Source organism: Chelonus insularis, unplaced genomic scaffold (assembly GCF_013357705.1).
Source record: "Chelonus insularis isolate UGA/USDA-ARS -01 unplaced genomic scaffold, ASM1335770v1 contig_42_pilon, whole genome shotgun sequence".
In the NCBI taxonomy this organism is placed as follows: domain Eukaryota; kingdom Metazoa; phylum Arthropoda; class Insecta; order Hymenoptera; family Braconidae; genus Chelonus; species Chelonus insularis.
Window position 1 is genome coordinate 776,459 of NW_023276578.1, and position 27,771 is coordinate 804,229.

The 27,771-nt window shown below is 32.3% G+C and overlaps 1 protein-coding gene across 2 annotated transcripts in view; it reads right to left on the bottom strand.

Moving 5' to 3' along the window:
* The window catches only part of LOC118069727 (zinc finger protein basonuclin-2-like), a 123,427-nt gene that overhangs the window by 72,076 nt on the left and 23,580 nt on the right, over positions 1-27,771 (bottom strand). The window contains exons 1-2 of one of the 2 annotated variants that reach the window (XM_035088022.1): positions 14,422-14,523; positions 13,731-13,833 (exon numbers count right to left, since the gene is read on the bottom strand). Coding sequence is in view for 1 of the 2 variants with exons in the window: in XM_035088021.1 (XP_034943912.1) it covers positions 13,731-13,833 (103 nt within the window). In the remaining variant the exon portion in view is untranslated. Of the gene's footprint in view, positions 1-13,730; positions 13,834-14,421; positions 14,524-27,771 lie in introns of those variants that run through there. The other variant, XM_035088021.1, reaches the window with a different exon arrangement.

Below are 27,771 nucleotides of genomic sequence, written 5' to 3' on the forward strand. Positions count from 1 at the left end.
GTATTTTCTCCCTCTAATCGAACCTCCGGACGCGTGCTATGAGTCGCGATAGAGATCTCCTTTCGCTCCAAGACTCTTGTATCCTAGCCTCTCGCTCCTCTCCATCGATTTGTCAGACATTTATTAAATCGATTTAGCGTCCATTAGATCTCAATCTTCTCACTTGAATAAATTTATATTTCTCTTCCTACAATTCATTCTTGATCATGTTTTTTAATTGAAATTATTACCGCGGTGTATTCTATTTGATCAACAAACCTATATGAACTGGTCTTGATGGTCATATTATAGACCAGTCGAATGTTGACGTTGAGGACTAATGACCTCGCGAGAGAACCAAAGAGATGATCCAACCCCATACTGTTACATCGGTACTGAAGAAAGAAAAAAACCTGGTTGACTCCTCGGTGAGTCGTCTGACCATCTACATGGCTCACCCCCTGGTGACATTTCCCATTCTTCTCGGCGCGCCATTACCAGGTCAAAGCAGCCGCCCCCGTGGGACGTCGTGCTCCAACCTGGTGTCTACTCAAAGACCACTTTTCAGTTCCACTTTCATGACCGACATCATCACTATTTTTTCTCCGACCGATTCCCTGATTTTATCAATACCTTTTCGACCATTAATGATGACTCTCTCATGGTAATTACACACCAAGTACCAGAAATTTATCTATTAATTGAGACATTAATCAATTCATCGTCTCCAATGATTTATTTTTAAACAAAACAACTGCTTAATTACTTTCTAACATCATTATTATTATTTTGTACTTCATAACAACATATTTAATCTCTTTATTCACGATGAGAGAGGGTGGAACGACGTCGAGTAGGTGAGTCTAATGGTTGCTTCAATTAAGATACCATTAAATCGACCTACGGTATTTGCATATTAACGATAAAAGCTGTAATCATACGTCCCGTGTCTCAGCCTATCTGCACGCATGTAAGCGATACCATATTATGTAAACAAAAAAAAACGTCGCGTGTCCTCATATGTTAATAATTTATTTATTTCCCCTTTTTCTCAAGTTTTGGCACTTTATCACCCATTTTGTTTTATTAATGCCGCTATATCATCAAGACACTCTGTATATTTATCCCGAATAATCTTGATAAAAAAAACTGGACCGCCCGGGAGGTAGAACAACGTTTCGAATTTTGGCGACACTGTCGACATACCTAAACAAGTTTTCAATCCAGACAATTTATAGTTTATGCTCCTTGCTAAATTCTTCACCGGAAACCGTCGCGACTGAATGCATCATGTATTTTTTCCATATTTTTTTGTTTCTTTATTTCCAACAACTGCAACAAGTAAATATTGACTTGACCGCGTTAATTTTTGTGGGGAGATGAGTACCAGAGCGTCCTGCTGTTAGCACGTGCTGCGCGAAAACTAAAATGAACCGAAAGAGATCATCATTGTCAGTATGTACAAATCTACATGTTGACTTTTGCTAATCAAACTCGCTAATTTTTTAGTGCTAATTGTTGACTTTTAAATGTTATAGCCCTTTGTGTTGGTACAGACAAGAGATTTCGCGATTATTATTATCATCTCCTTGTTTTATTTTGACAGCTGAATGTAATTATTTTTTATAAATAAAATAACCACTAATTTTATTGAGTACTACACTGTAATTATGTGAGAATTATTCATGAGATTGAACAAAAAAATGTTGAAAATCGAGTACATAAATATTTAAAAAATTAAATAATTTATATAAGTGTGTAAATTGTAAATAATGAACTCGAGTTAATTAATTTTTTCATTTATATTAATCCAATATTTAAATCAAATTCACGGTATTTATTTAATATTTATTGTAGCCAAAGAAAAATAAAACATGAATAAAACACAATGAAAAAAAACTACAACTCATTTTCCCTCATGTATACGTTAAAAATAAAATAAATAAAAAAGAGAATATTTGAATAAACATAATAAATAGTTGCAACCGAGAAAAATACAATATATTTTTTTTCCAACACAACTTGACGTGTCTGTCGGTCGCTCAAAATATTATGCAAAACAAGCTTCATCTCTTTTTCTCACTCTTACTCCTTTTATTCGTTGATGCTCTTTTTCTTTCTCTCCTTGCCACGCTGAATAATGCATGCGTGCATGCGATTTTACAGGGGCAAACGAAACGTACGTGGTGCGCAGGTGGAACCTCAGTTATTAGGATGATTTATCGTGCAACTCGTGAATTCTCGCGACTGCAACGAGTTACAGAGTACTTTTGTCTTCTTTACGCGTACCACTGTACAATATTCTTCGCACATCAGGTCCAAGTGACCAGATGTTTTGTTATATATTATGAGGTAAGTGTAGTTATATTATAAGCTATGGCTTGAAATAACAGCACATGTCGTGCATGACCAGGTCACAAGACTCTTGTTTGCTCGGAATGCATCACCATATCTCTCTATATCCCAAGAAGAAACGATACGAGTTGTGATAAATGGTGTTTATGAGACTCTCAGGAAGAAAAAATTTCACAAAAAAGCTATACTTTATGAGGATTATTAATAGAGGAATCTGAAAGTTGAGAGTTTGTTTTTGCAAACTAAAGAGAGGGTTTGCATTTTATAATCGAATTCACAAGACCCTGGGGAATTTCAAAAATTCAAATGTAACTGATGATGATCAAACAGATGGAACTCATTTCTTTGTGATCACATCAGATGTCAAAGTATACATTTAATTTTACCTACAAAAAAAAAAAAATAAATACCGAAATATATTCAAGAAATAAAATAAAATTTATTTTTATAGCTTGAAATGTTCGACTGTAGAAGCCAGTGATTCCATAACTAATTATTTTATAGTACTTCTGTACTTCTCGTCGAGAAAACTAAAAGTACAAACGAATCAGAGTCTCAATGAGGCTATTCAGAAATTTTCTCGAGGAATCGTTAACAAACTTTTAACTGCTTCAAGAGAGTACCTTTTGCTAGATTCCACCAGTCTCTACTTTTATTCATTGCTTTCGAATCTAATATGTACATAAACCTTTGAAATCTTTATTACACTATAATGACTTTTTTTGCCATTACAGAATCTTATTAGGTACCATCATCAAATGAAAATAAAAAGAATCATTTATTTTTATGCTCAACTTAGATAAATAAACAAACCAATCTTTTTTTTACCTTTAATTGGATTATTTTCTTCCTAGTATCTCTCATATTTGAACAATTTTTTTAATGCAAAAATTAGTTAAATTAAATTATTGATAAATTCAGTAGAAAATTTTAATATCAGTAAAATTATATCTTAAGTTATCTATTTTTTAGAACGATATATTTTTTATTCGTTAAGAATTGACAAATATGCCCTAAGTACAAAAGTTATCACTGTAAATTTTAGTGTTTTATTTTAAAACATTAAAAGTGTTTTAATATAACGTCGCCCATTTGACTAACATTGTGTCGATTTTAAAACGTTTTTAAGTGTTTAAGTGTCACACTTTTAATGTTTTAATATAAAACACTAAAATTTGCAGTGATGATGATCACAATGTTCTGATAATAAAGCTAGCTGACATAAAATTAACAAATATTTGTTATCTGGGTAAAATATAAATTAAAAGATAGATTTTAATGTTATCGATCCTTTACTTGATTCATTGGTTATTGAAATCTATCAGTAACTATTAATTAATTATTTTTAAGAAAGTATCAGTATCATTAGTTAATAATTATTATTCTCAATTTTTTACGTAATAAAAAAAAATGCCAACTTGAATATAAAATGAAACATTTCATCAAAGAGACAGAATAAAAGAATCAAATCAATATTTCTTCCATAAAAATCAACTGGAATAAATGATTTTGGCCAACGTATGTCTTATCTCACGACAGCACGTGCTACAAGCGGCGAGTCCTCAAGCTTCAATGACCTCTGGGGAGGAGAGAAGAATAAAAAAAAATTACAAGACGATTTGCGGCGTCTCGTGCCATTCTGGACCAAGTGGAAGATATATTCTAAAGACAAACGAGGCTCTGTTAAACGGCCCCCCAATGGTTTCGTGATACTCGTTTCATCTTGGACGTTTTCTTGTTTTTGTCATTGGTTCTTGGTTGACGTTACCGTGAAGCATGAAAACTGTTTCCTTGTTTCTACATTATAAAGGAAGCGTATATAACAGCAATGAATTCATTCTATTCTCTCCTCTTTTTCATCAAAATTGCTCTTCCTCTTTCACTCGTGTATCGGCTCATCAGTCGTGTGGGTTACACGCTGGCGAAACACCCCTGGGGGCACGGCAAGCAGTGCGTAACTAACCTCACGCACGCTTCGCACGCATTCGACGCGATCACTGAGCTCCATTCATAACTACTGCCCGCCGCGCAAAAGCGATCAGAAAGTATAAGACAGGCGTGAACGCTAATAATCCTCGTCGTTAGAAATTATTACAAAGATGCAATTTCAATCAAGCTGTAAGAACTTAATGGATCGTTATAAAAGACGTTTTAAAACGATTATATATTTTTAAAAAAATCTAAATCTTATCAATAATAACCTTGGATTTAATTTATCACTTTTAAAAATATTTAACAGCATCTTTTGTTCATAAAAAGAAAAAAAAATGCTTTGAAAAAGCAGCTTTTAAATATGATCTTCAAAAATAGAATAGATTTTTTTTGGTTTAAATAAAATTATTTGAACTCAATATTATGTAGTAATTCTGAAAAATTATTATGTTTAATTAAATTTGTAATTTGTATAAAAATTGTTCAATTTTTGAATGATTATTTAATGATAAAGTTGAAAGATATTTAATTAAATAAAAAATAATAAGTAATTTTAATATTTAATTTCATAATGCGAACAATTAATTTTATGAATTTATTTAGTGTGAATTATAATTAAAAAGCTGTCTTGTTCATACGAATTATAATTTTCCATAAAATCCTCATGTTTTGAATGCAACTGTTTATTTTATTTTTTCGCCACTAAAATTATTTTGAGGACTTGTGGTTTTGGCACAATTTTAGAAAGCAGTCTGAGACCTCCTGGACTTTGTCAGTCGTTGTTTAGACGATCGACGACTGTGTTTAGATTTCGAATCGTTAAAGAGATTCACAGTGTAGTATATATGTGTGATTATACCATTATACCTTCCGGATTGAAGTCTGGCAACCTGCTAGATATTATTCTCCACTATTTTACGTGTATGTATTAATAAGTTACTTCACATAAAATGGTGATATTTTATTATTTATATTATATCTTAGAAAGTAAATGTTTTAAATACAATAATGATAATAAGTGTGTTAAGGAGGCAATAATAATTAATGTAATGATAATAACAACTTGACATAGACTGATCGATGTCATAGGCCGGTTGTCTGTCGATAACCTCGTTAGTCACATCACGTTCTGATTTATCTTTTCCACGAACTTTCTCGTATTTACCCATTTTTTTCACTTACTGCCATTCATTCTGTTCAATCATGACAATGCTTTATGCTCTCATCATGACAGAAAAACTTTTAATATTTTTTTAGTTTCAAGCATTGTTAAAATACTTTTTTTCTTTGCATATTAATTCATAATGAACATTAAAATATTGTATTTTTAATATTAATGTATATCATAATGCTTTGAAAAAGTATTAATGTCCAGCTAAAAATGATTTAAAAAATGTAGATTTATTAAAAACAATTGGATTAACTGCTGAATGTAAATAACATGAAGATTGTGATGCAGCAAAGAAGTTGAAAAAAAGGGGAAATTAAGTATCTGTTTATGCAATATTATTCTATCAACATAAGACCAAGTAGTGTCACGTCAGCATACACATCTCTTGAGAATTAACCCTTTCTGTTCTGCATAATCCACGACCCCATTGAGACTCAGTGAAAATTAAAGGGCGCATACTATACTACTCTTGTAGCCACATCTCTCAGACTCCTTCCACTTCATCCGAGCGATGATTTAGTAGAGAATTATCAGAACGAATCCAATAACGCGTACCGCGAAATTTGTCCCGCGGCAAATTAAGATCAAGGCGTCCCCAATGTCGACTAACTCCCTCGTTTGATCATAGTACAAGCAGTAAAAGGGTCGTAGCGTTAATTAGAGTCACTGATAAATTAATCATCACATAAACTAAAAATTAAATTATTTATCGAATCATTTGGACATCGAATATCATGGGAAAGAGAATAGACATCAAAGTTGGAAAGAAATTCTGAGATATTTTTCCTAGTTAAGAAGATGGAATTCAGACTTGTTATGACAGTCAGAAGCAAGCGATCCATCACTGAGATTTAGTCCCAGTGGACTGGCCACCGCGGACCAAGTTATCCAATATTTAAGGTTTTGTCCCTCGCGACCACAGCCTGATATATCACGCAGCATTAATATATATTTGCGGGGGAGATAACGTCGCTAGACTTAGCGGCGATCGTCTAGAGAGAAAGAAAAAGCACGCGGTCACCAAACATACCCAACACTCCACATCTGTTTCGAGAAATTATTTATTAGAATATATATTTTGTGATTCAAAGAAAACTACCACACTTTCTCAGAAACCTTACAATTTACTGTTGCTAATAAAATTATAATAAGACATTTTTTATAATACTATCACTTATATTTTTATATGATATAATAAATAAATAAACAAATGGTTTAATTATCATAACAAATAAAATCAATTCTAGGAATTTAATCTCGTGTTTTTTTTTCATGACTAGAGGATGCATAAATAAATTTAACAATCAATTAGATTTGTTGAAAAACATGCTTTGATTATTGTAATCTGCTATCATTGTTATTATAATTTTTATTATTATTATTAATTAATAAATATAATATTAAAAAATTGACAGCCGATGGTAGATTAATTTGCATCCACTACTTTTTTAAATTCAATTATTCATATTTTTAATTATGATTTATTAATTAATTTCTTGTAACAATTCCATTGTTAATATCATACCGTTATCCTTCATTACACTCTAGAGGATGTAAAAATCATTTGTATATAAAACATTAATTAATTTATTATAAAAATACCACAAAAAATAAATATATTGTTGATTAATTTGAAAAAAATTAAAAATTAACGAAATATTGAAAAATAATACCATACATGATATTATAACGGTCTCAAAACGATTTATTATCCTTCACTAAGGATACTCATTTTTATTCTTTATCATTTGCTGATAATCAACATGAATCATGTGCATAAAAATTTTTGTCTTTAAGTAATGAATAATAAAATAATCATCTCCAGAGTAATGATAATAATTTATTGATATTTAAGCGGACTTTCGGGTGAAAAAATGACGAAGTATCTTGAACGAAGTTAATATAATTATACGACACGGTAATAGTTGGATAATTTAAATAATACGTATCCGCGAGAGAGACTATATGATAGCCTTACGGCTATTCACATTCATGTTTTGTTCGTAGCCCGGTGCCGGATATCAACTCGGACACTTGGTTATATGGATGCAAGCTATTAGAAATGAGGAGGAACACGATGATATCGCGAGTCACGAAATTGAGGGTATACTGCAAAAACTGCCGTCCACGATCCAAATAAGATTGTCCAGGATTATGTGAATATGTAAATTGCACGCCTTTTTTTTTTTGCTTTAAAACGTTTTCATTTTGATAGCGGGTTTTATTTAAACTTCCACGAATCTGTCGCCAATTAATTCAATAAACTCTATGGTAGGCAATATAATGATTTAGTAATAAAAAATAGAGTCTTATTCTGAGAATGATTGAAGTAAGAAAAATAAAAGTAGCTGATATAATTGCGAAAGGTTCGCATACAAACAGGCGCTAATAGCGCGGATAGCTTTTGTTGTTTTTAATTAACCCTTTCTTTTAAGACGACCGGAGGGAATGGTAAACTGTTACAAAGGGGTTCTCTGGCCTTCCGCCTTTCCGGTGCACGTCTCTCTTCACTTTCCGCCACCAGAACTACCCTCGCGGCTCTTTTAGACTCATCCCAAACCCCATTCACGTCCCTTTGTCTCCCACGAGAGATGTAAATACGTGCCGTGAACTGCACCTCGGAGACAGACAAGCTTTTCTCGTTTACGAGCTACGATGAGGCAGTTGCAATTAAAGCTTCATCTAATTACCTCTTGCCGGACTACCTAATTGCTGATATGGTCAGACTTTATCATTAAACTTATATCCACTTCTTTTTTTAATATTACTGCCGTACAATTTTTTTTTCATCGATGTAAGAAGAAATTATCTCATAAAAAATCTGTTTTATTTCTTACTAACACAGAAGAAATTAAATTTTTTCAATCATTTAAATTTATTGTAATTAAATTCTAACTCTAAATTACTAATGAAAAATTTTTCAATTAACTTTTGATTTGAAATTTTTTTTTGAGGGATTATTATTTTATTAACAGCATAGCTTTCGATGGAGTAATAATATTGGGTTGTTGCATAAGTAATTGCAAAAACATAACATTTATTTTAAAATTATTTATTTAAAAGTATATATAAAATTATTCGGTAATTTAATCGTCTTTTAAATCTATGAATTGTCTCCAACGATGTAGAGTAAAGCGTGTATTACCCGAGTAAATTCAGGCTCATAGAAAATATTTTTTGGCTTGAATTGGGCTTGTTTTAGGCCTAGAAAATAATTTATTTGGTCTAGAATTGGGCTCCTTCGAAATGTAAGGCCTGTAATGGGCTTGTTTTGGGCACTGAAAGTTTTTTTAAGTTAAAATTGGGCTTCAATCGCCTCGGTATTGGGCTTATTTTTTATTTTGGGCTTCTTTTACGCCTATTTATTTCTACTCGGTTACCTGTTGATAAAAATCGCATAATTTTGATTAAAAAAATAATTTTAGATTCTTGCAATATTGCAAAGACTTATTCAACAACCGAATATAATTTATGTAAGAATGAAAAATTGCAAAAATAATAACTCACACCAAAATGTAACAATAATTAATATCGCTTTGTACATTTTAAAAAAACATCTTGCGTAAATAAATGTCACGCGTGAAGATCAGAGAACGAGTACAGTGACCCGCGAATGAGTTTAAAAAAATACATGACAAGAGGACGAGAGAGGATATAGAGAGAGATTTTACACTCGTCGGCGCTTTGTCGTGGTCACATTGCTGTCAATCACCGGTGATAGCAGGCGACACATTAATCTCTCACTGAGACCTCATGACCGCACTCTTCTCTTGCGGTCTTAGACCTTTGCGACCTTTTCCTTCACTTTGCAGCTTATACATCTATATTCACATTATATGTACGGCAATCAGATTTATCTATTGGTTTTTATCTCCAATCACGTATGTACCAGAATAGATTTCCATTTTCCGCTGCAGCTTCTGAGCGTCAGCAAATAAAATAGGTAAACGTGCGCTTATTCGTCTAGGATATGAAACTCGTATAGAAGAATTGAGAATGTAAGCTGGTCACGTGGCAAACAACTTGCAAAATCCTGGCACTGATAAATACTTGTGATTTCATACAATTTATTTGACCATATTAAATTCTTTGTTCTTATAATTTTATAAATATATATAAGTGATCGGGTTATTTAATTGAGTGTCCAAAGTTATCAATTAAATAATAATTAAAAGGTAGCAATTACACTGAAAAATATCAGAGTAAAGATATCAGCCCACCCAGATAGTTTGATTACGTTGAGATATATAGGCATTATTAAATTACCGAGAGTAATTACCGATTATTACACGGTATATTGGACTGAATACTGTGGCTTTGTAGTTAATTAATTACGGTGTATACAGAATTAAAACACTCATTCATGGGGATAATACGAAATATAGATAAAATAAATAAAAGCTTTCTACATGTACCTTGGAAAATCTGAAAGCATATCAAAGGCCTCGTAGAGTTACATATTAATTAAAATAATTATTAAGTGTATTTTATCAACATAATATTCATAATTTCTATGTATTAAGAGATGCAAAAAATATTATACAGATTATCTTTGAAAAACTGAGGTAATTTATAAATATTCTTTAAACTATTTGAAAATAAAATTAGAAAAATGTCGAAATTGTTTTTATATATAACAAAAATTCTCTTATTCCCAGAAAAAATTTATTAAATAGATTTTCCAGAGTTTTATTATCTTTAGATAAATGATCACCCCCATAGCGACACCGTTTGTCATATGCATGTTGACTTGATATAAATTTCAGATGACAGCAATTTCAGACACCGTAGGAGATAATAGGAAAGACTGCAGGGTGAGAATCAGAGCTTCAGAGGTAAAAGGGATTTTTTTTCCAAGAAGGAAAAGGAGAAAAAAGATAAATAACATCTCTGAGAAACTGAAGCAGAGAAGAAGACTTTCAGAGAGACATTAATCTATATCAAGCGATCGCATCAATGTTTAATCCTAATCGAGGAAATTGCTGAAGAAACATCAAGCATCGACATCGATAAACCTCCGTCGTCTGTCGGGTTACTCGATTTTTCTTACAATAGTTCAAGTAATTTATCCCCTAAATAACTTCACTGCTATGTAGGCTTGCAGTCGGATACAAATGTATCACAGACAACGGATTGAGTGTCACAATGAGCAAATGGTCACATACGACCAAAATGACTTAATGTAAACATGACTAAGGGACGCGTGGTATCGTAAAAGCGCCACGGCGCCTCAGTGTTTACAATCAACTCGGCCCACCAACCTCGTCGTCATGCTTTTCGCGGACTCTCACTCGTGCGCTTGTTCTACGTCTATTTTTAATCTGACGTCACTTTGATTTAACCACAAAGAACTCTTCTCGAGTTTAAATTGCGGTATTATACCCAGTGTCGTTAACGAATTACTTTTTTTGGTAATTTTTTGATGAAATGCCCAATAAATAACGATCGTTTAGTTAATAACCAATATGTTGATGTAAATCAAATATTAGTAATTAATTCACTAATTTATTTAAACAATTACACAGGCTAAACAGTGTGAGCCAAATTAGGGCTACAGATATTAAGCAAGATATAAAAGTGAGAGAAAACCTAATATACAATGATAACACTGTAAATCTCAGTGTTTAGAAATTAAACATTTAAAGTGATTATAATGTTAAACCCTATGAAGAAACTATAGTAATTTTGTACACGAATTTTAATCACTTCTTCCTGTTTACAAAAATGCTATAGTTTTTTTATGGTGTTCAACATGGTAAACATTTAGGTGTTTTATTATTACACACTTCAAGTATTTTATGACTAAACATTGAAATTTTCTCGGATTTGCAGTGAAATGACTACAATGTTGATCAAATGGGTGACGCCATATTTAACACGTTTAAATGTGTAACAAGAATACACTTCCATTTACAGTGAAATTATTTATTAGTTTGAAGATTGGTGAAAATTGATATTAAATGAAGAATATTCAGCCTTTTACCCAATCTAAAGTGTTTTATTAACAAACTACTGTTCACTACGTTTCGCTATCAATCAATAGTATCTTCAGATCTAGATCAATTGTTTTAACTTTCAATTTAATACTTACAATCGTTTTTTTATCTTGTAAAGATTTTATAAAGTTTGTTTTTAAAAAAACCATTGTAAGTAATAACATTCATGAATTAGTCATTCACTAGGTGATGAGGATCATTTATTGAACATTTTATCTTATTCCAGTTTCTAAGGCTTGATATTTTAATTTTATATAAATTTGAATATAAGTGTCATTTTGTACCAACGTTATTAAAAAATTTATTTTAGTAGCAGCTTTTGACCACATCACTGTATAGAAGAAAAATACTTTTTATTAAATAAACTATTAAAATATATAAGTTTTTTTTCATAAAGTTAAACTAAAACATTGATAAATAAATGTATGAGCAAAAGAATAGCGAAAAAAAGTCTGGGAATAAAAATGATTAAAGCGAATGAGACAGTTACTTTTCATGATATATTGTCATTAGCATTAGTTTCATATTAGAACAAATAGTCGTGGGTTCAGGAAAGCAAAGTTTGAAAAGATCCAGCGAGCTTTTAATGGCACCGTAACGCACCCCCTGTCGATTTAAACTAGTCGCCTGCGGTTGGAAAAGCTTCTCGCCATGATTTGATCTTTTTTCGTGGTAAAACAGTTGCTTCTTACCAGGGGGTAAACCACCCTGCGTAGTTCATATTCCATATAGACACTATGTAGACTATTATACCCGCGTTGTATAGCAACATTTATTAATACTGGGAGTGAGGTTGTCACTTTCGGCAACGCCTTTCATGATTTATAAGTAACTGAGATAGAGCTAATATTTCCTCCTCCTAGTACTTAAACGATCAGACAAATTTAGGCGGTCGCCAGGAGTGCTAGTTTAGACCAGCTGCCCTCAAAGAGTACAGATGGGTGATGGGCAGATGGTAATACTCAATTCCGATCAATTTCAAGTTAATTCCAATGTCCAACTCTTTAATCGTTGATTAATGTGATAAATACCTTTCATAGGAAGGTAATCGATGGTAAAGATGATGCTTTTATTTATTTAATTTTTTAGCGGAGGTTTTCATGTCGACAACAATTGCAACTTCATCATTCATAGTCTAAGAAGAAGATGAAAGCTGTATATAAGACCCTGAGGCGGATTTTTCTTCGTTCCAGAACATCAGGACGACGCATTCGATGGACGATAAATAAAGTATTGGGGGATAGACACTCTTCTACAAGCAACACAAGTTGGCAAATGAAAAATGTCGAGACGGACGATCAATGTAAATATATTCATGACGTGGGGTGTAACGGGTATTCTTTTTCTTTTTCTCTTCTGACTATAAGAGAGGATGAGAATAAAGAGATGAAGGGTGCTAGGATATATGGAGTTGTGATGGGGTTTTTAGACTGAGGACTCGATGGCAGTCGGAAGGTACATAATTCATCCTTTGGCAGCTCATTACAATTTAAAAAAGCTTTTGTCAGTGGACGTCATTCTCAATTTTGTCTCTTTTTAGCTGCCTAACATGAAGTCATAATTTTGCTGGAATCATACTGAAATGAATATCCCAAACTATCAACTATTAGGCATTATCATCAGTAGAATGGAATAAAAAAATGTGACAGCATGACATGGAAAACGGACAATAAATAACTGGAAGCCGTCATGAAGAATTTTCGAGGACATAAAGGAAGAAAATAATGTTTCAAACGAAATGGAGGGCTACTGAAAAATCCCTGGGGACAACTATCCGAGCAAAATTGATATGTATTCCATACCGCAGTCCAATCTATCGCGGGTCAAGCAGTCGGAATTTTAAACGCGATTCTGCTTCAATTCGCTTCTTTCTAGCTCCTATCTTTTAACCTCATGTTCAACATCCTCATGTGAGTACACGATTTACGAATTCTAAATGGCGATTGGTCGTGTCTGCAGACCAAACCATACTCTCTCAATATATATCTGTTCACGTTTGATATTATAACACGCTCGTACGATACACCTCGATCTCTTACTATAAAACTTACGAGCGCATAAAGCCCAAGATCTTATGCTCCGCGAGTCTCGCTTTAAATATATATACCAAGAAGTCAGGGTGAAAGGGGGATGGTATTGGTCATCCGTAGAAAATTGAATTCTGTCCCCGAGGACCAGGCAGATGAGCTATGCTGACATTTGGAATTTTTCCGGCTATTTTCGTTTCTTTTTTATGTCTTCATTACTGTTTTGAATTATTCACCGAAAAAATAAGCTATAAAAAATGACAAACTCACCATGAAGAACCCAGCCGTGATGACATTTGTCGCAGCTACGCAGGTGACGCTTTCCTGGAGTGAAGGAGTCGCAGGTGCATCCAGTTAGAGTGCATCTTATTGACTGAAACAAAAGGAAAGATTAATCGGTCTGAGGAAAATAAATGGCCGAATTATTTAAAGAATGTATTAAATCGCTCCAAGGTATTGCAGAGGGTGGTAACGATCGAGTGACCGTTTTTGCGTAACGTTACCCTAGAGAAAAACGGATTTTAAGGAACCGTGAATATTTCCAACCCTTAAATCGAAATTAACCCTTCGGGAATTCACGAGAGTGGCTGTTTCGTTTATTATCGCTTTACATATTTTTCTTTCTATTCTAGGAAATTTATACAATGAGGGGAAGATTGTCTTAGGCTAAGAGAAGAAGTAAAAAGCACAGCCCTGCTTGGGGTTGCCATTATACAGCAACACAGGGGGCGCATCGTGGCTAATATCAAGACAAATGAAGTGTGCTCTAAAGCCATGTGTCTTCATATTGGGTATTATTATTTTGCTTCGGGAAAATTCTTTTTAATTCTCTTTAATAAGCGACATTTTTCGTTGTTTAATATGTCGAGATTTATTCGTAAACAAAGGAAATAAAAATAAGCAAAAGGTTCACTGATAACTTAGAACATTGAATCAATAATTCATCGCTTTATACACTCACTATTTGTGTACATAGAAAAAAAAATTCTATTTTAACTTTTGCAGTTAATGTTACATTTCCGTCAATAGTTACTTTACATGATTCATGATGCTTGATGTAACGTAGCACAAAAGTTCCTCGATAAAAATAAAATGAATAAAATTAATATAACTTCTTGTCAACTTCTAGCGTGACATTTAAATTGTCACATATCTCAATTGTCACTTTTATGACTCATCCCTTCATTCTTCTAAGACACAAAAAATGATTTAATGATTATATAAATCTATAAAAAGTGTAAATGAAATAGAAAAAAAAAGATTTAAGGTTTCTAAGTTTAAGGATTAAAAAAACCAGGGTGAAAATGAATGGATCTTTATTGTAAAATGTATTAAGCTAGTGTAGAGTTAGCATTTAGAATTGATACAGGTGCAGAGTAAAAGCTCTGAATACTAGGAACAAGCGAAATGGTTTCCTAGATTAACCACCATACGTGTGCATGTCCGTGTTTAATAAACGCCATTAATCTGTTGGTGATGATGCTTAGTGCAGAGTATACACACGGCGCTTATGTGCTCGTTCATCGTGGCAAATTAATACCAGCGGGCCAAATTAAACTTCAAGTATAAAGCTTCGACCGGTGTGGATGGACCAAACGAGCTATTAATGAGCTACGGGATTTAGGTGCGCCGTTGCCACACCCACAATCGAATGCTTATTCGTATATATCATATAGATAACTAACAAAATGTCCAACTTTCCTTTCTAAGCATCAATTCAATCAGCTTGTGACGATGATATACTTTTATAACGCAATGATTTTAAAAGAGTTGTAATGTATTACATTAAATCATTCAAAGTTTCTAATAATTCATGTTGATGTAATACGATTTCTTAATGCTGTAAAATATTTCTGCAAAAGAGAAATAAAAAAAAAAGAATTATGTCAACGAATGATTGATTAATATTATTTAATTGTATTATTGTATTTATATTATTTAAGAGCTTTTCGATGGAATACATAATTGTGAAATGAGGAATGAAGAGGCACATCTGTCTCAAAGCTCTTCTATGATAGATAAACTTGTTATTTTTAGCAACAAGTATGCGAAATGGACAGGAAAGCAAATTGACCTACCGCATGAAATAATTTTCTTAGAAATTTAAAGTTATCTAAGATTAATGATATTTATATTCACATAAATAACAGTACTATTACCACTTCATAAAGGCATTTATAGGTAAATTTTATCCATAATTTATTCGATCTTATAGTCGACTAATATTTTTTAATCAATGTCAAAAACAATGTAGAAAAAATGTTTATCCATAATTAAGTTATCTAATAATTAATAATTAAATATTAGAAAAAAATTAAATTTATTTCATCAAAAATGATTAACAATTATTATTGCATTAATTGAAATTAGAAGTTTGCTAATTATTTGCTAAAAATATTCATGAATTCCCTGTTACACTTGAAAGAATTGAAGAAGTAAATTGTAGTGTATGCCATATGTCAAAGAAAAAACGCAATACCAACATTTAGCACATTGTCGCGACCACAATGGCAATTTGCGTGATGTATCTTGCCATTAGGAAGCGACGTGCTCAAATGTAGTGGAATTAACTTGTCGCTACGTCACTCGGTGTTTTTTTCGCTTCACCGTAGCCTAAGCAGTCACGATTATTTTTTTATGCTTTTCATGGCACGCGGCATCGTTTTCTGTCGGTGAAAAACGACTGCGATAATAACGTGGCCACGCGGCTCCATGGATACTTATACAAAGGGGCAACAGAAAGTGGCGATAAATATATCCAGAGGCGACAAAATATCGCGAGATACATAAGAAAAGGTTCCGGCCTTGACGGTCTTGACGGACGACACCCACAGGACCACTAAGTCATGGCTTTACGCTAACCTGACCCTTTCTTTTTTACTTTTATCTTCTCCTTCTTTCACTTGGCTCTGGCTATATAGGAGAGTTGAGAGCGATGAAATAATATCGTTCTGGCGCCCCCGCGATTGTCTGACCCATGTACCGTAAAATTCGTTGGCATGTAAAACGTACAAGGGAAAAAGGAACTGAAAGAATTGAGAAATGAAGCGAATTGTTTGCCAACATCAATTTCTATCTCTACTACCTTCTTCTATATGACAAATGTGATTTTAAAGTACTAATTTTGTCAAACAAAAAATTTAATGAACCATAGAAAAAGTGATTGTCATTGGAGTAGATGTGAAAACCCTTTTTCCAACCAACTAGTTTATGAAAAAGGAAAAAAAAATATTATTAAACCTGGAAATATGTAATTACACACTTGTTCACATAATTTTCAATTATTTAGGGAAAATTGTGGATACAAAACTGAGTCCGGTAACCAGTAACTGACCGTTGGTCAGTTTCTTTGGCGGAAAGAAAATTGCTTTTTTTTCCTCTCTTTTTACCCGACATTAATTTTTAGTGTCTTCTTTCACGTTTCGATGAATACAGTGAATTACAGACAGAGTAGCTTTTAAAATCTCTCTTTCGGCTTCCGGACTGCTAAGGGTTAAAAGACTTCCAGAAGAACAAACACAATTATCCATTTTTATTTTTCCAAAAATACTTACGAACGATTAAATGCATGTTTAATTCTCTTTAAAACTTTTTCTTAAATAAAATTTAAATAAATTTTAAAATTGATTTAATGGTATTAATAAAAATGTTAACTACTACTGAGTAATAGTGAAAAATACTAAGGGGGTTGGAAAGCGTATTAGTAATTTAATAAGAATCGTCACCACGGGATACTATTGCATTTATTAATATCAAATAACTGAAGAGAAAAAAAAAGGGTGCGACGTCAATTTCCGATTGGGTCGTTGTTGACGATGGGAGATGAACTTCCCTTCTCAATCTATCGATCGTTACCACATTGTCTGGCTCTTCATCGTGTTCTATCACCACACCTTTCTCTCCTATCGATTCTACGACTAAATAAAAATGAAACATAATGGAATAATGGGATGACCACTTCCAAGGGTAGAATAAAGACAGGGTGAGTTTGGCACGAGTAAGACTGTTTTCTCCGAAAAAAATTCCAGCTGCTTGACATAATGGTTTTCTAGCACGGGACTACTCTCCATAAACGACTGAAGGGATGTTCAAGTATTTTTTTGGAGTTTCTCAAAATTTTAGTAGCCACTTCTAAGAATAGGAATCTAATTAATTCGAATATTTATTGACTGATTTTTTTTTGTGATGGTCAAGCGGTTTTTTTGCAGTGTAAATTTAAAAAATGTTTCGAAGATGTTGAGACGAGTGAAGGGGCGTGGATGACGAAGAGTGTATATATGGCAAAGAAAGATAGAAAGAGAGAGAGAGAGAAAAAAATCGCTCGATGTGTGATATATCGGCTCGTAAAAATCCAACGGGAATAAAATATCTCTGCAGGATCTCAGGTCGAAGGTCGCGGTCGCCGAAAGGCCTCGCAAAGATGTGGTGGGTGGAGAAAATACGCGCAACATTAAAGAAAGAAGAGAATACGAAAGAAACAAGAGACCCTAGGGAAGTGCGAACATTGTTAACGAGTGATGTATTTTATATAGACTCGACTTAACGGAGTGGAGGGGGAAGAAAGATGTGGAAAAAGCTTATTTTTTGCCCTTTAAATGTTATCTGAAATAAACAAAGAATGGAAATTGATTGCAAAAAATTTCGCTAAATTTCAAAGGAATAGCATATAATATAAATGCAATGTTCTCAAAGGATCTATACTGTGTGTTTCTATAAAAAAGCAAGAAAAAGTAAATGAAAAATCCTGGAGGAAAAAGTTGCTTTATAACATACCTCTCTCCATTTATTTTACACGAGTGCTTCCGGATATTTCAGGCACGCGGGGGTCCGGTCAGAAGGTTAGTTCATGAAGGCGCTTGAACAAGGGTTGGTCAGTGGACGTTGGCTGGGGATATAACGAAACATTGGACGGGGAAAGTTAAAAAGTGGAGGGAAGGAAAAGGGTTTGCTCGAGCAAAAACCAGTCAGTTATTTTCGCTTTACAGTTTTTCCTTCTACCAAGACTATACATCGACAGATTAAATCGTTATTATTTTAATACACCAGTGACTTTATAGCTCCTGACTAACAACTTGATGACTGGAAAGAGAGTAGTGAAGATTAAGTTTCAAATTAATTTAGAGACAGGGAAAATTTGTAGCAAAAATTTCGAAAAAATTCTAGGTAAATAAGAGACTATCTAATATTCTTCATTATCGTTTATTAAAATTTTTCATTTTTAATCATGTTTTTTTATAATAAACGTCACCAGATACTTTGAAAATAATTTTAAAAACATCATTAAAGAGCAATAAACTATAGAGATAAATTTAAATTACGAGGGAAAATTTAAAACAAAACTAGTTTGATTGATAGTCCAGTAATTTACTTAAAAAATGAAGGAAATTTTTGAGAAAACACTCGGGTGAAATCTTAAAAAAGATAAACGGTTCGATTGATACTTATTGGCACTCGAGCAAACGAGTTTGTAGCACCAAAAGGGGGGGAGTTAGGAGGTAGTTTAATCGAGAAAAAAGGAAAAAAGTATAAAAGTAACGATGGAGAAATAGAGGAGGAACAGAGGGTATACGAGAGGAGCTACTGCCTCCTGCACACTCTCCCCTAGGGGCAGTGTATTGATCCAGAGGCGGCGGTCATCCGGCCGCTAATTAAATGCCAATCGTCGAGCCTCCTCCTCTTCCACGTCTCATAGCTTCTCTTTATCTCTGTCATTCGCTTTATCCTTCTCTCTCTCTTCTTCATCCCCTGTACACTCAATCCGCCCATTTGCTGGACCACTGAGAGGTCTCGTTTCTGCTTTCGCGAGCAAACTACTCCCCATCTCACCCATCGTCGTCGCGGAACTCATTCCTCTTTCCTCATACTTCATCAAAATGAACATGTTTCATTCCATCGTAGTGTATATTGTGGTATGCGACGACGCTACTCCAACAGCTTGCTTTTGTTATTGTTACTATGCGGATCAGATTGCACAAAATTTTCAGACAGCCAGTCGTACGGGGAATGAATAAATGCTGAAGCTTTTGTTTATTCAAACTATGCAAATATTTTTAGTTATTTTGCTTTGTATTGTTAATTATCATCATTATTCTCACATTTTTTCCCCCTTCGTTATTGTCATTATTATTATCATCAGTGAAATATGTTAAAAAATAAACGAAACCGTAATACGAACTTTAATGATTTAATGATTCAATCATAGTCTTGAAATGAAAAAAGGATAATAAAATAATATACATTATGTATGATGAAAAATGATGTAGACATGTCAGGACAGATTTATGGATGATGGTCTAGAGATGAATATTTAATAGAAGATAGTCTTGGATTTTTGATCAAGTCACATTCGAGTGTAAATGACGTCAAGAGAAGTCGATTGGTTCCCTTATAAACGAAGGAGAGCGAAGAAAGGACTCCTGATTGACCTCTCAGGGGATCTTACTTTCAGAAAAGACAAGTACAGCTGATCCCTCATGGCTATCTTTCCACTTACAAAACCACCAAATCTACCCATAAGTTCATCGCACGTGACCAGATTACCACTATTTATTTCCTGTAAAATAGCGAGAATATAAAAAAAAAAAGAATTCGAAAACAAAAACTTTCATCCAAGTTATTGAGTCATAAAATAAAAGTTGAGAATTATTTAAATAACTTATTTCAACAACTTCAGGGTGTACTTCCAAAAATTACCTTTCTTTTTTTTTTTTTTAACTGTGAAAATGAATCGGTGTTAATTGATACGTTAATAATCAAGACGTGTACCAACTCCACAATAACTTACATCTCATTTTCCTTTTTTTTTTTCTTCTAATTTTAATTAATGAATAAATTTTAAAATATCTACAAAGTTTTGTTAATGAAGTACTACATAATTAAAATAAATTAAAAAAAAAGTTATTTAATAATTTTAATGATCATAAAGATTATTTAAAATATTATTGAATTATTCTTTTATTAAAATTTTTTTTACAAAATAATACTTTATTAAATAGTAATTATAATTATATATCAAAATAAATTGCTTCATTTATTTGTAAGTAAAAATATAATAAAATAAGTCTAAAAAAAATCTATAAAAATATATATATTATGTAATTTTTAACTGTTTTTTATAAATAGCTGTCAATATAAGTGCAAGAAAGAATACGCCATTGTTCTTTTCTAGCAATCCCGATGGCTTTCTAACTCACTAGGGGCTGACCGAAAGCTATATTGTTCACCCCACTGCGTCCCCTTCCTGGTTTCTGATGAAAAGGGTTGAATGTACTGCTACGATCGACCGGACGTGCTGAGTACAAACAGAAAGTAAAGGAGAGAAGCAAGAAAGAAAACTAGCACGAGAGAAATAGAAACAGAGACGAATAGAGCGATCATGTATTGAGTCAATGTTTCAAGTCTTATTGTGTTTGCAGTTTGCGTTAATGACCATTCTGAGCACTTGGCAATAATTCTCACTATCAAGAAATAATTGTAACAACTGTTAATAATTAAAATTAAACACATCAAACAAAAAAAAAACAAATCATTGAACTCGTTATTTTTTTTATAAGTTATTTTGAACATGAGTTTGCTAATGAGACTTTCTTTCCATTGATTCAATATAAGCAAGAAGGCTCTTTCACGCAATTACTTGTTCCGGTTCTTTCCTCGATGCCTAGTGAGGAATATGTATATCAGTCTACATACATATGGATAAGTGTCTTGAAGAGCTGTAAATAGATTGATAGTCTCAGAATGATGATCCAAGTTTCACCATCGTTACCTTGTGTCGTTTAGGATTGTATCAATGCATCAGAAGAGACTGGATGAATTGATGAAGAGCAGCAGTAGTGGATCACATTACGGGAAATGACGTTGATAAAATCTACTTGAGGGACATTTGATGACACAGTTAAATTATTAAGAAGGTTTTTCTTTTTCTTATTTTACTTTGCCCTTATTTTTTGTGAATAATAAAAAATGAATCAATCACAAATCGTGAGAATGAAATTTAACGTTGCTCGAAAAAAAAACTGATGAATATCTACTGACAGTTAATTATCATTGGAAAAAAAGTTCAAAGCTTTTAAGGTCTTTTATTAAATAACTTCAACTTCACTTTCAAATTCCATTGAGAACAAAGAATTATTGTAGTTTGAAATTGTTTACAACAAATTAACAACAATTACAATTTTTTGTTGGACTGAAAATGATATTTAACCAAAAAATACAATGAAAATTTCTTTAAAAGGGCCTGAAGGTCTTGAGTAAGCTTTAGCATGGATGCTTACAAAGCAAACGTCAAAACATCTGTGAAATATGAGGGAAGCAAAAGATCATGATTCCCTGAGAGCCTTGATATACTCAAGCTGTGGTTGGTATTGCTAAAAGCCCATAATAGATTATGCATTAAATCTAAGCATAAAATAAAATAGACATAGAGTGTAACAATAGAGATGACATCTTCTTTTCTGACAGATAATATTTCATATCATTTATTCTACAAACTCAATAAATAAATCAACAACCTCATCATTTTGTTGATCTCATCATGATCAATTTCAAGTAATCATTAAATATTTTTTTCTCCAGCAACAATTTAAATAATAGTATCATTTAAATTTTGTCCGCTAAATTATAATATCAGCCATTGGACTCTGGAGCAAAAGTAATTCGTGTAATCTGGCCAAGGGGTAAAGCCCGTTTGACCTCTTGTGTCTGGAGTATAATGCTTTCTAACCCTAGAATTACCGAAAATCCGTTTTCGAGACTCTCGCGCGCGATTACGAGTATTACGATCGACTGGCGACGACGAGATATGAAGAGAGAAAGCGGAACGAGAAAGACGTGACTTCATATATGTAGAGTCCTCGACGAACGTTGTAATTTCACTATTACAAGGGCTAATCTGTTGACATTAGTGAAAGAGCTGAACACAGAGTCAAATCGCACAGTCTACCTTCTGCTCCTCCCATATCTCATTTAACTTAAGTTGCTGCGTTTTTAGTCATCCAAAAGTCTTCACAACGATAGTTATTATGGTAAACAGTCCTACTATTCTAAACGTTAACTTTATTGGCATCATTAGAATATAATCGTGTGTCTCTCGATTTGGGAAATTGTCTACGATAAAAAAGGAACCAACCTCCAATCTTTTTTAAACCTGAAAATAATTGGGATCATTCTTTCTCTAGAAGCTCTGATTCCATCTTGGAATATAATCAAAAATAGTTTTATTCACGTTAACATAATGAATAATAAAAAAATTAATCAACAAAAATATTTATTAAGTTGATAAAAAATTTTAAAAATAATGACCAATAAAATTAAAATTTTATTTGTAGTAAAAAAAATTATTTTTAAGTTAATTAAATATGCAAGAATCTGAAGAGATCATGCTAATCCTCAGCACTTGAAGATTAACTGGTTATGATTAGTAATTTATTATCTTCTATTTAATGATAATCATCATCAAAGCTAGTAAAGTTAAGTTGCAATTAAAATAAATATTCGTTTACAAAAGTTCACACTACTCTTAACTTCTTTAGCAATAATTTAAATCGTGACTCAATTTATTTGGCTAACAATAAAAGGAATGATGTCTACTCAGAGACAGGAATATGCTGCAACAAATGGAATGTTTAATTTAAAATGATTGTATTTCTTTAAAATAGATTTATCACTATCCACTTTACTCTTTATTATAAATTGAATATGTCAAGGTAACTTATAATGGAAGTTTCAAAACCAGTCCTTCATCTATTTAACCCTACATCTCATTACTAAAAATTGTCACTTTCAACATATATGCAATCATTATTGTGTCAAAGATCTTTTGTCATGCACCCAAACTGACCTTCTCATAATTACAAAGTGATTGGATACACTTCTGAATATTCATCTAACAATATTTGACATACTTCAAGGTAGATATGCTCTCTAGTCAAAGACAGGAGACAGACACAAATATTATTCATTCATCAGAAGAAAAATATTATCTGTTTAAATATCATAAATGAAGAGATCGTCTGGAAATTATCTATTGAAGAATTTCATAGAAAAGAATAGCTTGGGATATCTTCCTAAGAGCCATTGAGTGTGACTTCAAATGAAAAGATTGGATCCTCAAACATCATGTCCATGACAAGTCATCTTATACTGTTATAAGTCATTTTAGTGCATCCAGTAGACATTCAAAAAAAGGAAAAAAAAATCAACAATAAAAATTTTTCAATAAAAAGGCATGCGAAGAAACAACATGTTAAAGGTTTAAAGCGTAAAGTCTAGACATCAAATGTGAGAAAAGGTCTGAGGGAAATAAATAATTTTAAATGACTAGACCTTCTGGGCTTCAGTTAGAAAATTATTACCTAAAAACTGTTAGATGTTGGAAGTTTTATGATCACTCAGCAAACATAGAATGACATGAAAAAAGGTTTAGAAACCGTCATTCAACCTTGAATGATAAGTCCAAGTAATCTTATCAAGAGATTGAATCAGCTATAAAATGGAAAATGAAATATAATTTTTAATTGACCAATGACAAAGAGAGAATTATCTGATGAAATATCAAGTTCAGAGGTTGAGTGAGAGACGAAATTGGAATAGAGTTCAGTATAAATTGTACTCTACATCCAGTTGCTAGGCAACGTACTAATTAGCCCACCCAGCTCTTTCGAGTGGCTACTTGACAGTACTTGGTAGCCTCACTCCCTCTACTCTCAGCACCAGTGACATTGCTGGATCGTTAATACCTCCAACGTCCTCTTCTATGAGTCGTATGGAATCTGGAGACCTGAATACTATTGTCAATAATACCAGCAGAGTATTATCAGGATAAACTCCCCACTGATTGGATACTTGAAATTTTTTTCACTTTTACTCTTTTTTTTTTTAGTTCTAATGAAGTATTGTGAAAATATAAATTAATCATCGAAGCTCGAGCATTATTATTCTCTATACAATCCGTATATATTTACTATAATAATAAAATTTATTAGAATAAATAATTTCTTATCAATTTACTAATTATTTTAAATGTAGCAACTCTAAGGGTTTTATTCTTAAAAAAAATATTTTTAATTAAAAAAAAACTATTTTCTATTTTGTGAAAATCTGTAGCTAATTTGTTTTGATGAATTGGTAGTTTTCTATTATTGTTCGTTCCAGGCGTGCTTTAAAACTGATTAGGTATTGATAGAGTCTAGAAAAGAAAGGCAATCATAGCATTACCAGCCAATAAACAAGAATTTGTTATGAATATAAATTTACCCTATTATCTAAATAATCAAAATTTTCAGGTAAAAGATGAATGCACAGTTTTTCAAGAAAATGCATGGTTGATTTAGTTCACTGCAGGTGTTAAAAATCTATCAAAAGTTCAAAGTATTGATTTAGAACTGAATTATTAGTCTATCAATACCAAAAGTTATAACTTTGCATAAATCGTAGCGAAATAGATAAGCAAATGATTAGGTAGTTATTTAACATGATTCTTGGTCTGTTGATAGAGAAACGAAAGTAAACACTACATCAAATCTAAGCAAATTCTCATCAGGAACCTTGACCTCTTTCTATTTGCTCCACAAACACAATCTTTAAAACCGAATTTTTGACATATTTCTCTTGACTATTCTCTAGGAGACACTTGGAAGATTTTCTCACCTTCAGTTCTTGCCACCTTTTGAATACCAGTTGTGACTAGAGTCGACTTGATCAAAGAACTCCAATGGGTAGTATCTTTATTTAGGTTTTGCAGAGTAAATATTACGTCTGGTGCTTGTCTTTCTCCAATAAGTCGACCTAGGACCTACCCGTGAGATATTTCTCGAAGAGAAGTTAACCTTAGATTCTCTGGTACTTGGTGTGAATAAATAAATAAATAAATATACTCTTATATATCTACTTTCGTCGAGTCACACTTCATTTAGAGCTATTTTTTGGACTGTCCAGCAGAAAAGAGATCTCGTAATCCCGGGTCAATCGCAATTGTTGTTTTAAGGGCGTGAAACATGACAGGTGCATGGCGCGCGTTGTGATGCTGCCTGCTATTTTTCCCTCCCTTTCTCGTCGCTTCTGCAGCTGCAGGTGCCAGAGTATGTACAGGACTATAACACCACGGAAACCAAAAAGTCCAGTAAATATAGTCTACCGTCACGCATATTACTTAAATTGTATACCTCTTGACCAAACTTTTACGTATGGTTTACATTTTTTCACATCTTCACTTTCTATCAAATATTAGGTATTTTCATTCAATCGAAGTAAATTGATGTGGACCCTTAGATTGCTGTTTTATTTAGGGTTTTGGTGTTGAACACGCAATGAAAAGCAATTTGGAAAGATACTTAAAAATACCTGACATCAATTTTTCGGTAAAGCTACATTTTTAAAACCATAACGAAATATTTTACCTGTTGATAAATTTACTTTCATTATTGAATTAAAATTTATTCGTAATTCTACATTTTTTTTTTAAGTTAAAAATACATTAATTAAAAATTTTAATACTCTTCTATCAACAAAAAATATTATTCAATTATTAAAACAGGTTTAACGAAATTACAAATGATCCCATTAAAGAAATGAAGTACACCATTGATTGTGTATTTTATAAAATAATTATAAAAATATTGAATATCGCCATTTTACGTGTAAAAATCGAATGTAATCATAAATTTCCAATTTCATTACCAGAAAAATGGAGTCTTCGTCTCAAAATATATAAGCCATAAATTGGCAGATCAGAGAGATCAGGATGTCATGGCAGTTGCTATAAAATGTTGATACCCGTTGCCTTACAAGATTCGATAAAATTGGCTCTTTATGATCAACATTACAGAAACTGGCGTTTTCCTGCAATGATATGGTATGATACCGTTCGTTTTCTTATACATCGTAGCTTGTTTGTACATTGATCTTGCGACTTGATGTACACATATCCAAGACTCTGATGAAACTTAATTATTTGATCAAACGACTATGAGCTTTCACCTGCAGCAATAACAGCCATCCAAAAACTATGGACTAATTTAGATGAGGACACCGGTCTTAAGTTAATCACGTGTTTATATCTTTAGCATTATAAAAATAATAACGTTGTGCTCATGGAGTCGTGTAGAAAGGAATTATACACAATCACTATAATGACCAGATAACATCGATATATAATTTTGCTCTATTATACATATTTATATAAGCTCCAAAATTATTAAAATAAGAATTAAGGAATAAATTTTCACGCTTTATCAGTATTTTTTTCATGTCTAGATTGCTTGAGTAATCAACCTTCTATCAACTGTGGAATATAATGACTTATTACACTCCAAAGATTATTTATTTTTAATTAATTAATGTTTAAAAAACGATTATTTTTGCATATAAGAATTTTAATACACTTCCATTATTTTATGATATTCATAAAATAAATAATATTTTAATTTTTATAAAATAAACGTTTTAGTGAAAAATATATTTCCATGATTTTAATTAATACATTTTTTGAGTAAATTAATTAATTTCTGCTACAAAATATTTTTTTTTTAAATAATATCAAAGCTGTATTGTGTTAATTTCATTCAATTAAATTCAGAATAATTAAATAAAATACCTATAATTATTTTTATAATATTAAATAAATGTTAAAGTCTATTACCTTCTAAAACACATCATGAACGAGTAAAAAAACTTTCAAATAAAAAAATAAATCTGTAATAAAGTAAGAAAAAATCAATTAGAAAATAATGATTTATATATTAAAAATGAAAATAAATAAATTTCTATATATCCACATACTTAGCCGTAAGCATATGCTTTCGCTTTCAATCACATAATTACTCATCGACTTAACGGGGTAGTATTGTTCTCTTCAGTGTGAATAAACAATAAATCACAATCTGTTGAGATAGGTATGTGTAATTACGCGAAACAGCTGATCGATCCCACACAGTTTAGATCTCTCGTTGAGTTGAAGTTGCTTAGCAATTCTCAAGCTCGAACGCCTTAGTTGCGTCATACCCTCAACGTCTCGAAGTAAAGGTTAATAGAAGATTGTAGATAAGTAATAGGTTTAGTTTGATTTGGAGGAATCTGTTTATGCTTCTATATGAATTCAATCTCTCATGTTTTTTTTCCTCCTCTCTACCTCGTCTTTAATTTCAATCTCCAAAATGCGTGCGTGAGCTTATTATTTTTTACAATTTCCTATTTCTTTCTTTTATTCAACCACTCTCTCTTTTGACTCGGTTCTACCTGTTAAGCAGAACGACTTCACCTGCGAATGAGAGTGACTCGTAAAATTCTATCCGGTTAATTATACGGGACGTCGCGC